At 39.9% G+C, this 17,025-nt stretch overlaps 1 protein-coding gene across 3 annotated transcripts in view; it reads right to left on the bottom strand.

Moving 5' to 3' along the window:
* The window catches only part of dhdds (dehydrodolichyl diphosphate synthase), a 67,553-nt gene that overhangs the window by 29,651 nt on the left and 20,877 nt on the right, over nucleotides 1-17,025 (bottom strand). For all 3 annotated transcript variants that reach the window (XM_028819058.2, XM_028819057.2, XM_051919099.1), the window contains one exon: nucleotides 14,296-14,438. In XM_028819058.2, the coding sequence (XP_028674891.1) occupies nucleotides 14,296-14,438 (143 nt within the window). The remainder of the gene's footprint in view (nucleotides 1-14,295; nucleotides 14,439-17,025) is intronic.

Raw genomic sequence — 17,025 nt, 5'->3', positions numbered from 1 at the left:
TACATATGTATTCACAGCCTTTGCTCAATACTTTGTCGATGCACCTTTGGCAGCAATTACAGCCTCAAGTCTTTTTGAATATGATGCCACAAGCTTGGCACACCTATCCTTGGCCAGTTTCGCCCATTCCTCTTTGCAGCACCTCTCAAGCTCCATCAGGTTGGATGGGAAGCGTCGGTGCACAGCAATTTTAAGATCTCTCTAGAGATTTTCAATCGGATTCAAGTCTGGGCTCTGGCTGGGCCACTCAAGGACATTCACTGAGTTGTCCTGAAGCCACTCCTTTGATATCTAGGCTGTGTGCTTAGGGTCGTTGTCCTGCTGAAAGATGAACCGTCGCCCCAGTCTGAGGTCAAGAGCGCTCTGGAGCAGGTTTTCATCCAGGATGTCTCTGTACATTGTTGCAGTCATCTTTCCCTTTATCCTGACTAGTCTCCCAGTCCCTGCCACTGAAAAACATCCCCACAGCATGATGCTGCCACCACCATGCTTCACTGTAGGGATGGTATTGGCCTGGTGATGAGTGGTGCCTGGTTTCCTCCAAACGTGACGCCTGGCATTCACACCAAAGAGTTCAATCTTTGTCTCATCAGACCAAATAATTTTCTTTCTCATGGTCTGAGAGTCCTTCAGGTGTTTTTTGGCAAACTCCAGGCGGGCTGCCATGTGCCTTTTACTAAGGAGTGGCTTCCGTCTGGCCACTCTACCATACAGGCCTGATTGGTGGATTGCTGCAGAGATGGTTGTCCTTCTGGAAGGTTCTCCTCTCTCCACAGAGGACCTCTGGAGCTCTGACAGAGTGACCATCGGGTTCTTGGTCACCTCCCTGACTAAGGCCCTTCTCCCCCGATCGCTCAGTTTAGATGGCCGGCCAGCTCTAGGAAGAGTCCTGGTGGTTTCGAACTTCTTCCACTTACGGATGATGGAGGCCACTGTGCTCATTGGGACCTTCAAAGCAGCAGACATTTTTCTGTAACAATCCCCAGATTTGTGCCTCGAGACAATCCTGTCTCAGAGGTCTACAAACAATTTCTTTGACTTCATGCTTGGTTTGTGCTCTGACATGAACTGTCAACTGTGGGACCTTATATAGACAGGTGTGTGCCTTTCCAAATCATGTCCAATCAACTGAATTTACCACAGGTGGACTCCAAGTAAGCTGCAGAAACATCTCAAGGATGATCAGGGGAAACAGGATGCACCTGAGCTCAATTTTGAGCTTCATGGCAAAGGCTGTGAATACTTATGTACATGTGCTTTCTCAATTTTTTTATTTTTAATAAATTTGCAAAAATCTCAAGTAAACTTTTTTCACGTTGTCATTATGGGGTGTTTTGTGTAGAATTCTGAGGGGAAAAAATGATTTAATCTATTTTGGAATAAGGCTGTAACATAACAAAATGTGGAAAAAGTGATGCGCTGTGAATACTTTCCGGATGCACTGTATAACAAAACAAGTGTGCTTTTATTCAAGAATAAAACTGAATAAAAATAATTCAAATGTCAACAAGATACCAAGAAGACATGATACACCAGCGTTTGTGTGTCTTCTTATATCCGTTCAGTGATATCTTTTACAAGTAGCAAAAACTTACACTGGCTGTTACAGACTCAAATCAAATGTATGTTTTTATGATATAATGGTAATAATAATAGCAGCTCACTACTGGAAACGGTAAATGTGAGGAAGATCCAGGCTTGAACCTGCAACCTTTTAATTATAAGGCAGCAGTTCTTACCTCTGCACCAGATAAGCTGATATGTTTAGGTTGTGTTGATTGATGTTTGGGCTTCGGTTTTTAACACGTTGACAGCAACATGTAAGTTGAATAATTTATTTTTCTCCGGTTATATTCCTGAATAAAAGCACACTTGTTTTGTTACAACTTTTGTGAAAGTGTTTATTTGATATTTGGACTTCAGTCTTCACACATTATACACTTCACGTCAGAATTTGTAATTATTACTATATTATAAAAAAAAGTTTGTTTTAGTTATGTGTTCAACATTTCTTGCCTCACATTCCCTGTCATTCTACATTTACACAGATGGTTGTAGTCATGGAACACACATGAAATGGATGTATTTCAAAAAACAATATATTATTTACCCTATACAATTCCAGACACCTTCAGACTTCAGTTCTGAGAATTTTGCATCTGACTTGACTTCAGCTGCCTCAGTGGAGGATGGGATAGTAGGCTGCCTTCTGCCTGTGCTGATTGACATAGTTGTAAAACAAAGACACTGATGACGAGGTACAAGGGAATTTAAGGTGGCCCGGCATTACAAATATTTTCGTAGGCTTCAGGGATTCTAGTGTTTAGTCAGTTATACAAAACTCTAAGTACTGCTATAATTATGAAGTACAGTGATACCTTGAGATACGAGTTTAATTCGTTCCGTGACCGAGCTTATAAGTCAAAATACTCTTATCTCAAAACAATTTTCCCCATTGAATGAATTGAAAGTCATTAATCCGTTCCAGATCCCCAATAAACACTACAATTTTTTTGTTACATGTTTTTAAATAAGAAAAATATACTTATAAATAACGAATATTGTATAAAAACACAATACAATAGAATGTACTGCAATAAACTGGTTTTATTAAGTACAGTACAATGTATAATGTACAGCATTTACCTTGGAGATCAGACGAGTTGAAGATGTTGACGGAGGTGGTGGAGAAAGGCTGAACTGAATGTTATTCACTGATTTTTGCCCTTTTCGCCGCACCTTCCTCACTTTCATCTGCAGGGGTTTTCGAAAAATACTTGTCCAATGAGATCTGTTTCGTCCTCCCTTTCAGAATGTTTCTAAAATGAGTCATGCAAGAGTCATTAAATAGCGCAGTTGCGCGCCCAGTTGAAACTTTTTCTGGGTGTTTCTTTTGAATAAAGTCTGAAAGTTTCTCCCACATTCCCAACATTTCCTTTATCTCACTTGTAGAGATAACTTCCTCCGCGTCACTTATTTCTTGCAAAACCTCCGTGTGCTGCTGCGTCTGTAGCTTCTTTAGCTCCTCCATTGTCAGTTCTTCAGAGTGCTCCTCGATGAGCTCATTGATGTCATCTTCATCCATGTCCATGCCCATGGTCTTGCTGAGGGATACAATCTCCTCCACCACTGCCGCTTCGGATTCAGGTCTTTCAAATTCCGTTTCAGACACAACCTCAGGCCACAGCTTCTTCCACGCAGAGGTCAATGTCCTCTTTGTAACACCCTGCCAGGCCAAATCGATAATTCTGAGGCACATCACAATGTTATAGTGGTCTTTCCAGAACTCTCAAAGGGTGAGGTTTGTGCTCTCCGTCACCTCAAAGCAGCGGCGGAACAGATGCTTGGTGAAGAGCTTTTTAAAATTAGAAATCACCTGCTGGTCCATGGGCTGCAGGATAGGGGTGGTGTTGGGTGGAAGGTAGAGAACCTTTATAAACCTGAACTCTTCGAAGATGTCATCTTCAAGGTTAGGTGGGTGAGCAGGTGTATTGTCCAGGACGAGAAGGGCTTGCAGAGGTAGGTTATTTTCCTGGAGATATTTTTTAACGTTGAGACAAACACCAAATTCACCCACTCCACAAAGAACTGCCTGGTGACCCACACCCTTAGGTTTGCCCTCCACATAACCTGCAGTCTTTCTTTCATAATCTTTTGTGACTTAAAGGCTCTGGGGTTTTCTGAATGATAAATGAGCAGTGGCTTAATCTTGCAGTCGTCGCTCGCAATGGAGCACAGTGCAAGGGTTAGCCTGTCCTTCATGGGTTTGTGGCCAGGTATCCTCTTCTCCTCTGCTGTTATATAAGTCCTCCTTGGCATCTTCTTCCAGAAGAGTCCTGTCTCATCACAATTGAAGACTTGCAGGGGGATGTATCCTTCGGCCGCTTTAACTCCTGCAAAAGTTTTGAGGTAATCCTCAACTGCCTTTATATCCGCGCTCACTGCCTCACCATGCCTGACAACGGAGTGAATGCCGGTCCTCTTTTTAAAATTCTTGAACCAGCCCTGACTGTCTTTAAACAGTTCGCCCGATGCCTCATCTGTTGAAGTGCCTGGGGTCTGCTGCTGTAAATCAGTGTAAATCGCTCGTGCCTTCTCACAGATTATAGCCTCTGTCACGGTATCTCCTGCGAGCTGCTTCTCCATCAACCACACAATCAGCAGCTTCTCCATATTTTCATGGATAGATGTCCACAGCTTAGAAATGATTTTAACGCCCTTGGCTGGCGTTATAGCCTTTATCGAGTCCTTCTGCTTCAGTATGGTGCAGACTGTAGAAGTGCTACACTCGTACTGCTTCGCCAAATCGACTACACGCACACCTTGCTCATGTTTTTCAATAATTTCTTTCTTTAATTCAATGGACATCATCCGCTTCTTCTTCTCTGGACTGTCCTTCGCACTCACTTTCTTCGGACCCATAGTTGGAAAAACAAAGCTTTGCAAAATAACTGCGAGCACAACACTGAAGTTTCCACTGTGAGCTAACTGCTTAAAGTGAACGAGTGAGTCACGGGATGTTGGGGCGTTCACTGTGGCGAGCTGCATGTGCTAGCGGTGGGCTGGGGTGTCTGAAGCTGGCTCGTAACCCAAATTTTAGCTCTCAACTCAAAGCAAAAAATCGGCCAAGAGACTGCTTGTATCTCAAAAAACTCGTTAGTTGGGACACTGGTAAGTCAAGGTATCACTGTATTACCAAAATTTCTTTATTCATTTTCTCTTCTCTGCATCTTGCTGGGGCACTTGATGCCATGACTCTTAACTCCTGCCAAGGCACAAGAGATACTGGGAGCACTGTAATCGAAAGGATGATTTTTTAATTTTTATTAGACTGTCCAGCACACACTTACATAATACTACAGAATGCTCAGGATGGGTTGTGGGCTAGATGGCCTAGATCTTCAAAACTACAACTATGTCTAACATTTGTTATAACTTAATGTTATAACTGACCGCAGGCACAGCCATAGGTTTTCCAGGATGCAGCTGGCTAGTGTTTTGGTTTCCTTTTATCTGCTCTCATATATATTGTTCTGACCCTTTTACATTAATCTGATTGAAATTGCTTTGCTTTACTATGTGGTTAAAATAATGTGTATGTTTTGTTTGTACATTATGCAATTTGTAAATTTGTTTTTTATACTCGTAAGTTTAATAAAGTGTTCTGGGTCAGATAACAGCAATATGTACAAAATTAACTGAAAAATTGACAAATTTCTTGGTTATTTACCTCACTGTGTTTAACTGATTACCTACAATGATGTAAATGCAGATTTACTGTAATATAACATTTTTTGGAAGTGGCTTACACTAACATAAGTAGCAAACCACTGTGTGAGATGTGTTTGAAAAAACTGGAAATGAAGGGTATCAGTAACTACATACATTTTCAGAAACCTTATGCTAAAATAAGTTTGTCAAGGCCAGTATCAAATACAACTGGCATAATCTTTCAATGCTCTAACTTAATCCCTGCAAGCATATCACCTGAATAGTTTAAAAAAAAAAAATTATATATATATATATATATATATATATATAGATATATATATGGTTGAAATAGTTTACTGTCAAATAAATGCAAAGAGTACGCGACACGTGTTTCGCCCTCATTCTGGGCTCATCAGGCGTACACACTCCACTGCACTCCCTCTCGGGAATCGAACCTCGGACGTCAGCGCCAGAGGCGATGCCCCTAACACTGTGCAGTGGAGTGTGTACGCCTGATGAGCCCAGAATGAGGGCGAAACACGTGTCGCGTACTCTTTGCATTTATTTGACAGTAAACTATTTCAACCATTCTATGATCTGCTCTTCACAAACTGAGGGCACCGTGGTGGATGTTAGCAGATTGCTGGCCAACCACAAGCGTTACCTGGTAGGTAACCACCCATACAATCAGATTGTGACACAGACTTCGAATGCCGTGAATGTAATTACCCCGATCTACATGCTGTCAAATAAACGAACCACACGCCGTGGCGCAACGTTAGGGGCATCGCCTCTGGTGCTGACGTCCGAGGTTCGATTCCTGAGAGGGAGTGCAGTGGAGTGTGTACGCCTGATGAGCCCAGAATGAGGGCGAAACACGTGTCGCGTACTCTTTGCATTTATTTGACAGTAAACTATTTCAACCATTCTATGATCTGCTCTTCACAAACTGAGGGCACCGTGGCGGATGTTAGCAGATTGCTGGCCAACCACAAGCGTTACCTGGTAGGTAACCACCCATACAATCAGATTGTGACACAGACTTCGAATGCCGTTAATATATATATATATATATATATATATATATATATATACATATACATATACAGGGTAGGATTCAAAAGTAATGAGCCTTTGTTCAAAAAGACAAATTTATTGAGCAAATCGGTACAACTAATTAATAGTCTTCAAAATAGGCACCTCCTGCATCAATACACTTTTGTAGGCGGCTTTTCCATGACTCAAAGGCGTCCACGTAGGCCTGTTCCGGGATGGCTGCAAGGGCTGCCTTGACATTTGCTTGGATGTCCTCGATCGAGTCGAAGCGTTTTCCTTTCAGCGCTGATTTTAAGCACGGAAACAAGAAGAAGTCAGAAGGCAACACGTCCGGACTGTAGGGAGGCTGGGGGACCACCGGAACGTTCACCTGGGCCAGGTAGGTGCTCACGATGAAGGCGGTGTGGCTGGGCGCATTATCGTGGTGAAGCTTCCAGCTGTCCTTGATGTCCCTTCGCTTGCGCGCGATGCTTCTTTTTAGCCTTTTCAGGACTTCCAAGTAGTAAGCAGCATTCACGGTCTGTCCTTGCGGGACAAACTCGTAGTGGATGATCCCCTTCACTCCGAAGAAGGCAATGAGCATGGTCTTCGTCTTCAACGCATACCGTTGCTCTAACGAACTTTCCATTCCACCGTGTAACGCACTACCGCACAGGGGTTCCCGTCAAGGCAGATCCTACCGCTCCGAAAGCTCGGAGCGGTAGGAGCTCCGTTGCGTTGTGAAGCCAACACCCACTGTCGCCGTCGCTGGCAAGTGGGGCGCGCGGCGAGGTACGTTCGCGTCAGAACAAAATGAGGCTCATTACTTTTGAATCCTACCCTATATATTACATACATACAGTGGAACCTCGGTTCACGAACGTCTCGGAACACGTACAAATCGGTTTACAACCAAAAAGTTCACCAAACATTTGCATCTGTTCATGACCACACACTTGAACAACAGTATACGAACAAGCCAGTTTCCCTTTCGGCTTGTACGTGTTCAGTCTCTCCCTGTGCATTTCCTGTGCAGTGAGCAAGAGAGAGAGAGCGAGACACACACACACACACACACACACACACACACGCAGGCGTGCGTGAGAGAGAGACACACACACACACACAGGCAGCGCGAGAGAGAAAGAGAGAGACACACACACACAGGCAGCGCGAGAGAGAGAAAGACACACACACACAGGCAGCGCGAGAGAGAGAGAGCTGGATGCATAAGGTAGAGAAGGCAGTTAAAGAATGCACTGGGCTTGACTTTGTTTTCACTTCTGTTTACAGCGATCAATTCGTAGCGTGCATTGTTGCAATGTTACTTTTCTTGGTGGTTTATTAAATTACGGATTTTTTCAAATGTTCATTTTTTTTCCTGTGCTTAAAACTCATTAAAAAAAAGTGTTTTTAGCCAGCGGTTGGTAGCGCTATAGCGCGAACTATTGCAGTGTTAGTTTTCACTGTTGTTCAAGGTTTTCTCAGTGTTATTCAATGTTTTTACATTTAGTTTACTATTACGCTGTGCATTCTATGGTTTAATTAACTATATTTGTGCTTAAAAACTTAAAAAAAATATATATTTACATACAGTTCGTATGGTCTGGAACGGATTAATTGTATTTAGCTCAAGCCCAGTAAAATTTGCAGTAGAATTACTGTCTAAAATAATTGGAGATGATTTTAAACTCGACATTGAGATAGCAGCTGCTTATCGCACACACAGGTCAAGTACCTTTAAACCTAGGTCTTTTATTGTCTGCTTCGAGCGACTACGATGTAAGCTTGATGTGATGGCACTTCTCAGACACAAGCAAGACATTATATTTGAAAATGATCTTATTCATATTTTCCCCGACTTCTCACCATTAACAGCTATAAAATGTGCAGCCTACTTTGACATTAAAAAGTTGCTACAGAAAGCCGATATCAAATACAGCCTCTTGTATCCCGCCAAACTGAAAGTGGAAGTTCAAGATCAATATTATATTTTTTCAAGCAAGGAAGAAGCTGAAAAGGAATTAAAGAAGCTTTTTCCGACACTCTTTTGAAAGTTAATAAGGAGCCTTATTCTATCAAGGCATGGGAAGGACCTATCATCTGCTCTTGGATCCACTTTTAAAGAGACTGGTATTATAATTATACATCCTTTTCTTTATCTGGACATTATATGTTTATGTCTTAATTAGAGTTATAGACGTGAGTGTGGAAGTAATTAAAGTAGGATTTTTTTTTTTTTTTTTTAATTACCTTAAAGTAGACTGTTTAACATCATACTCTGGGTTTATTGCTATTTCTACTATTACATTATTATTGCATTTATACTATTACATTATACTATTACACTAGGAATTACCATGTTTATCCTAGACTACTTTTTAAAATCATTCCCAGGGTTCATTCTTTTTTTTATCTTAATATCTTAAAATTGCTGAAGATTATTTTAAGCTTAAAGACTGTTAATGATTATATTTTCGGCAGATAGTATTTAGAATTCAGCTGCAATACATATCTCTTTGTTTTAATTCTCTAATGCCGCTGCGGGGTGGGGTTTGTTTTGTTTTGGACGTGCTCTGTCTCTTCGTATGTCAGAGGACTGGGACATCGCGAAGTGGGATCAAGCCTCATGTGGGGAGGCAAAATGGGGGGGGGATAAAGGGGGGAGAGAAGGAGAGCAGGCTATATCTAATCTATTCTTCTAATCCCTATAACTATAAGTATCAATGCAACAATAGGCTAAAATGCAATAACTCATGGGGAATCTTGAAACTAAGATTAAAACTGCCTCATTACCAGTTAAGACTATAAAATTACATTAAAAACTCAGAATCAAGGTCTCCATGATGGGACAGTTAACTTTGTGAGCTGGAATGTTAAAGGCCTGAATCACGAATTAAAGAGAAAGAAAGTATGCTCTCATCTAACAGGCTTAAACGCTAAACTAGTATTTTTACAGGAGACCCACTTACTAAGCAAGGATCAGTTCAGACTACAAAAAGACTGGACTGGCCAAATGTTCCATTCTAGCTTTATAAAGAAAACTAGAGGGGTGGGAATTCTCATGCACAGAACAGTTCCATTTGTAGCATCAGATGTAGTATCGGACCTTGAAGGGAGATATGTGATGGTCATGGGCAACTTATATAACAGTAAAATGATTTTGATAAATGTTTATGCACCCAATGTCGATGATAAGGAATTCATGTAAAATCTATTTGCATCCATTCCCAATGTGAACACTCATAAAATTATAAGGGCTGGGGACTTTAATTGTGTTTTAAATCCACTTTTAGATAGGACTCCTGTGACAGGAGGGACGACATCTAATACTGCAAAGACAATTACACAGTTTTTAAATGATCACAACTTATCAGACCCCTGGAGGTTTCTTAACCCAAACTCAAGAACATATTTGTTCTACTCACCAGTGCATTATAGCTACTCAAGAATTGATTATTTTTTTATAGATAATAATTTCCTGCCTTCAATTAAATCATGCAAATACGACACAATTGTTATCTCCGACCATGCCCCTCTAGTCTTGGAGCTAAAATCATTAAGCCCCTCACACTTACCTCGCAGATGGCGCCTTAACCCTCTTCTATTGGCAGACGAGAACTGCACAGAATTTATATCCAAACAAATCAGCTTCTTCCTAGAGACAAACACGCCCACAGAGGTTTCTGCAAGAACACTCTGGGAAACTCTAAAGGCCTTCTTAAGAGGACAGATTATTTCATTTCTTTCCCACAGAAATAAATTAGAAACCAAGAAAGTGTCAGAGCTAAGAAGCGAAATTACTAGAATAGATGAAGAACAAGCCAGGCGTCCAAGTGAAGCTCTCCACAGGAAAAGGCAGGCCCTGCATACAGAACTTAACATCTTAACAACTTAAGAAACTGAACAACTTATTTATAAGTCTAGACATCATTACTATGAACACGGAGAAAAAGCTAATAAGCTTTTAGCTCAACAAATTCACAAACAAGAAGTTCGCAATGCAATACCAGTAATCACCAACACGAATGGAGAAGAAATTATTGACCATAAAAATATAATGCACACATTTAGAGATTATTATAAATCCTGATCTACTGAGCTCAAAGAAGACAACACACAATCTAATGCATTTCTGGATACATTACAGACACCACAAATAGATGCTTTAAGTGCTGAGGAACTGGATAAACCTCTAACGCTAACAGAATTACTAGATGCTATAAAGTCACTTCAAAGCGGGAAATCAGCAGGCCCTGATGGTTACTCCATAGAATTTTATAAGAAATTCTCCACTCAGCTAACTCCCCTCTTATTGGCAACATTTACAGAAGCTAGAGACAACCAAATACTACCTCAAACATTTCGTCAAGTATTAATCACCGTCTTTCCTAAACAAAATAAGGACTTGTTACAATGTGCATCATACAGACCAATTTCACTCCTGAATAATGATGTTAAGATACTCTCAAAAATTCTAGCTAGAAGGATGGAGAAAGTGCTGCCCTCGGTAATATCACAGGATCAAACTGGATTTATTAAAGGCTGACATCTATCTTTCAATCTCCGACGCTTGTTTAATGTTATATATTCATCAGCAAAATCAAACACCCCAGAGATATTACTATCATTAGACGCAGAAAAAGCATTTGATATGAATGAATGGAACTACCTTTTCACTGCATTGGAGAAATTTGGGTTTGGCCCGAATATTTGTGCATGGATCAAACTACTGTATACCAATCCAGAAGCCTCAGTTTGTATTAATAACATTTGCTCAGACTACTTTAAGCTAGAACGTGGTACCAGACAAGGATGTCCCTTGTCACCACTACTGTTTGCAATCGCCACTGAACCACTGGCGGTTCACTGCTGAAATTCTTATCAGATAAAGGGGATTGTCAGAGAAGGACTGGAACAGAAAATTTCTCTATATGCAGATGATATGGTTTTATATATATCAGACCCAGAAAACACTGTCCCTGCAGTTTTAACAGCACTAACAGAATTTCAAAAGATATCTGGTCTTAAAATTAATCTGAATAAAAGTATACTCTTTCCAGTGAATTCACAAGCATATAATATTAGATTGGACACCCTACCTTTTACCATAGCAGATCAGTTTAAATACCTGGGGGTAAATATCACAAGTAAACATAAAGCTCTTTATCAACAAAATTTTGCCGTCTATATGGAAAAAATGAAGCAAGACTTGCATAGATGGTCAACCCTTCATCTCACTCTAGCCGGAAGAATTAACATTGTTAAGATGAATATCCTTCCAAAACTTCTTTTTTTTATTTCAAAACATTCCAATATATATCAATAAATTGTTTTTTAAACAGTTAGATTCAACAATAACCTTATTCATTTGGAACTCAAAACACCCACGTATCCGAAGAGCTACCCTACAAAGACCTCAGGCAGAAGTTGGCATGGCTTTACCTAATTATCAGTTTTACTACTGGGCAGCAAAAATACAAGCCATAAAAACCTGGACACAAATAAATGAACATACACAGGCTTGGTCCGCAATAGAAGTAAAATCCTGTAGTACTTCTTTATACTCCCTGCTCTGCTCTCCAATAAATGCAAGTTATCACAAATATACTAATAACCCAATTGTGCTTTACTCACTCAGAATATGGAACCAACTTAGAAAGCATTTTAAGATGGAAAATCTTTTATCTGTGGCACCTCTGCAAGAGAACCACCTCTTTCAACCCTCGCAAACATATCCAGTTTTTAATACCTGGAAACGTTTTGGGATTAAAATGCTCAGAGAGCTTTATATAGACAACATATTTGCATCTTTTGAACAATTACGTTCAAAATTCAACCTCCCAGCTACACATTTCTTTCACTACCTTCAAATTAGAAATTTTGTTAAACAAAAATTGCCCGATTTCCCCCACCTCGCACCCTCCACAATGCTGGAAAAAATACTGCTCAATTTCGAGGAATTAAACACCATTTCCGCATTATATAAAATCCTATTAGAGGCCCTACCTTTCAAAGATCCAAGAGGACATTGGGAAGAAGATCTCTTAATCAACATATCAGAAAAGGAGTGGAAGGTACCAAAGCAGAGAATTCACTCGAGCTCCATATGCGCAAAGCATAGAATTATTCAACTAAAAATTATATATCGAGCCCATCTGTCTCACTTAAAACTGTCCAAGGGCAAGATCCAACCTGTGAACGCTGCAACCAAGCTCTTGCCTCACTGGATCACGTGTTCTGGGCCTGCACCAAACTAACATCATTTTGGACCAAAATTTTTAAGTGCCTTTCAGACAGCCTTGGTATCACAATTCCTCCTAACCCATTAACAGCTGTGTTTGGTGTTCTTCCAGACGAACTTGGAAGTGGAGAAGGACAAGCAAACGGTGAATGCATTCACTACACTTTTGGCACGCAGACTTATTCTGTTAAATTGGAAGAATCCTAACTCTCCTCTGATAAGTCAGTGGGAAACCGATGTTTTATATTATTTGAAATTGGAAAAAAATCTAATTCTCAGTTAGAGGATCTGTACAAATTATTTTCAAAACCTGGCAGGATCTAATCAATATTATTTTAGAATAAGAGAAATAACTATTACCGCATTTAATTCCCTTCTCCATCTCTTATTTACCTATATATTTATTTCTCCCTTTCTTTTATTTATTGTTGCCTTATTAAAAAGCCCTAAGCAATTCTCCTTTGGCTTAGCTCTCCTTCTCAGGGGTGGGGTTTGATTTGTCTTCAATTTTGTTTGGTTATAAATTGATCTATTTGTATGGAATGATTACAATAAAAATTAATAAATAATTGTATTTACATACAATCCTATGGGGAAATTACTTCAGTTCACGACCAAATCGGGTTACGACCAGAGTTTTGGAACGAATTATGGTCATGAACCGAGGTTCCACTATATATATATATATATATATATATATATATATATATATATATATGGAAAATATCCGAAATATGGATAGACCATGGAGAGGAGTCAGATAGCTATAATTGCAATCACAGCATTATGCATGATATAAATAAGTGCTTGCATGTCTGTATATAAAGATGTAGTTGAAGGAGGTCAAACAATGTTAAGCAATTATATACTGTATTTCTAACTATTCAACTGAGAAAGCCAAGATAACGAATCAAGTCGTTTTCTAGGTCAAGGAAAGTCACGATAAACTTGTCCTTATGAAACAAGTATGGTTGCTAAACATGTTGCTTTATTATCTGGAAATAGCATTACCACTGGCTCTTTCATCCTCACCACAGTTTTAGAAGAACTGACACAGCAACCAAAGTTTATGTAAGGAATTATACACAGGAATTGCAAGAGTTATTCATTGATGATACTTTAGGGTTGTCTTCAGGATTCAAAACAGCCTCTAGTAATACTATAAATGATATGGGATGAGGAAAGACAGACAAGATGAATAAAGAAAATAACAACAAAAAATACAAAGCTGCCAATGATACCCATCACTTTTGGGATAACCAAAGTCATTTTAGTTGCATGATGGTACTTGCAAGAGTCTTATTATCTATGACTTTGTTACTGAACAAAATTTTTATGTTATCCGATGCTTAACACCATGTTTTGATGACATGAGTCTATGACAGAAGTCCATTTTTTTCTACAGATATTTCTGTAGCAAAGCAATTGATCTCTGGGAAAAGATTATGACACCTACAAAACTGCAGAAAATTGTTTAAGACAATCTAAAACTGGTGACTAATATACTACAGCAGTTGTTATGCTTACTAAAAGTTAACTTTTTGCCAATGTAAGCCTGAAAATGTCAGTTAACATGACAGTTCTCAAATTGTACAAATATGTAGTCTTATTATTTACCATATGATTTTAAGCTGCTCTAGAGTATAACATCAGATAATTAAATAAACTGATCTGCAGAAGCAATGAAAAGCTTCTGTTCACAATTAACATTACAGCTATAATTTTTAAATAGAAGTTTATGGGCTAAAAGTTGTTATTACCATATTTACAATAATTAAGTGTAAAGCTCCTAAAGTAAAACTTACTGTTCCTCCAGTAGTCTGGTAAATTTCTGTCGTGCAAGCTCCATAAGGCCATCAACTTCTTCCTTGGCACGTTTAAAATTTTCAATGCTGAATGCATAAACAGTCACCTCTCGGATATCAAGGTTTAAGCACCAACGTAGGGTCTGGAAATCAATTGGAGTTAAAACAAGCTAGCTGACAAAATTCTATAGGTAACTTAAGATGATTTCTATATTTGTATTAAGTATTTAAACACTAAGACATCTGAAAAAAATAAAAAGGAGACAGTAAATCACATTTTAGTTGATGTATTGGAATTTCAAGCTCCTTAGTAATATTAACATTTTTCTGACATTTAATTAGCTTGCCAAATAACATGCCAAATAATCTTAATTTAAAAATAAATGTTTTGGTCAATTTTCTTTTTGATCTCTTTCAGGTTTTATAAGTAAAGCTACATTCATAACTTTAAGGATATAGCAAAATAATAAGATTAAGTCTCTTAAAATCATTGTACTGTACAAATGGGTCTCAAGTGATACAAAAGAACACTTTAAAACTCAAACGTTCAAGTGAATTTCAAAGTAATTTTCATTTAGAAAGATACACTTTTTGCTCATGAACAACCCAAACTAGTTTTGACATAGATGAATAAATAATAATAATAATAATTATTAATTATATTTATATAGTGCTTTTGTAACCTACGCAAAGCACTTTACACAGAGAGCGGATAACCACTTCAACCACCACCAATGTGTAGCATCAATCTAGATAATGCGATGCAACTGTTCTTGCACCAGTATGCTCACTAATCATTAGCTATTTTATGGTGAAGTGGTGAGAAAGCCAATAAGGGACAGGGGATAATTACTTGCCACAATGAACAAGGTTGTGATGGGTAATTTAGCCAGGACATTGGGAAACACCCCAATTAATAACTTTGAAATGTTTTTCTCTAAAAAAACAATCAACTTATCTGATGTGCTTCTTACTATTGTTTCTATGTTACTCTAAATGATAATATAATGGCTAACACGGTACAGCACCCTAGTACTCTAAAAAAACAAGTAATAATGAAACATGCATGTTTTCCAACATTTCCATTAATGGAAATTTTCAGTGCAAATTCCAGTTTAATACAAAATTAAGTTAATAATATTGGCAGGAACAGAAATTATTTGTAACCCAAAGTCTACCTGTATATTCTTTCCTTCGCATTATAGGCCTTATAAAGTCCCACTACAGTAATAGTAGTATTAATACTGTCACGGACATTAAGTATCGTGAAACTCTTACCTGCATGTGTAACCAACATGCAGCAAGTTGCCACTACCTGTGGCCATGATAAACAAAATATATTGAAGTATATATCTTTATTTTAATTAATGGAAAACAAATCAACTTATCTGATGTGCTTCTTACTATTGTTTCTATGTTACTCTAAATGATAATATTATGCATCTGTTGGCTTCATCGGACAGTGACCTTCAGCTCTCACTGGAGCGGTTTGCAGCCGAGTGCGAAGCAGCGGGGATGAGAGTCAGCACCTCTAAACCCGAGGCCATGGTTCTCAGCCGGAAAAGGGTGGAATGCTCTCTCCGGGTTGGGAACACAGTACTGCCTCAAGCGGAGGAGTTCAAGTATCTCGGGGTCTTGTTCACGAGTGAGGGAAGAATGGAGCGGGAGGTTGACAGACGGATCGGTGCGGCATCTGCAGTAATGCGGGCTCTGCAACGGTCCGTCATGGTGAATAGAGAGCTGAGCCAAAAGGCGAGGCTGTCAATTTACCAGTCGATCTACGTTCCTACCCTCACCTATGGCCATGAGCTTTGGGTAGTGACCGAAAGAGCAAGATCGCGGATACAAGCAGCCGAAATGAGTTTTCTTCGCAGGGTGGCTGGACTTTCCCTTAGAGATAGGGTGAGGAGTTCAGTTATCCGGGAGAGACTCGGAGTAGAGTTGCTGCTCCTCCGCATTGAGAGGTGTCAGTTGAGGTGGTTTGGGCATCTGGTTAGGATGCCCCCTGGACGCCTCCCTGGGGGGGTGTTCCAGGCATGCCCCACTGGGAGAAGGCCACGGGGCAGACCCAGGACACGCTAGAGGGATTATATCTCCCGGCTGGCCGTGGAATGCCTCGGGGTCCTCCCAGAGGAGCTGGAGGAGGTGGCCGGGAAGAGGGAGGTCTGGGCTTCCCTGCTTAGGCTGCTGCCCCCGCGACCCGACCTCGGATAAGCGGTGGATAATGGATGGATGGATGGAATGTTAATCCAAATGACATTAAGTAAAGCAGCATAAAGAAGAAGGACGCCTCACGCCTGGACAAACTGGTGAGGAAGGCAGGTTCTATTGTAGGCATGGAGCTGGCCAGTTTGACATCCGTGGCAGAGCGACGGGCACTGAGCAGGCTCCTGTCAATAATGAATCCACTGCATCCACTGAACAGTATCATCTCCAGACAGAGGAGCAGCTTCAGCAACAGACTGCGGTCACTTTCCTGCTCCACTGACAGACTGAGGAGATCGTTCCTCCCCCACACTATGCAACTCTTCAATTCCACCCCTTGGGAGTGGGGGAACGTTAACATTATTCAGTTATTGTCTGTCTGTATACCTGCACTGTTATCACTCTTTAATTTAATATTGTTTTTTATTGGTATGCTGCTGCTGCTACTGGAGTATGTGAATTTCCCCCCTTGGGATTAATAAAGTATCTATCTATCTATCTATCGATTTTACTGTTAATTCTGCA

This window comes from Erpetoichthys calabaricus, chromosome 14, assembly GCF_900747795.2.
Source record: "Erpetoichthys calabaricus chromosome 14, fErpCal1.3, whole genome shotgun sequence".
Lineage (NCBI taxonomy): Eukaryota > Metazoa > Chordata > Cladistia > Polypteriformes > Polypteridae > Erpetoichthys > Erpetoichthys calabaricus.
This window is presented reverse-complemented; position numbering and strand designations above follow the sequence as displayed.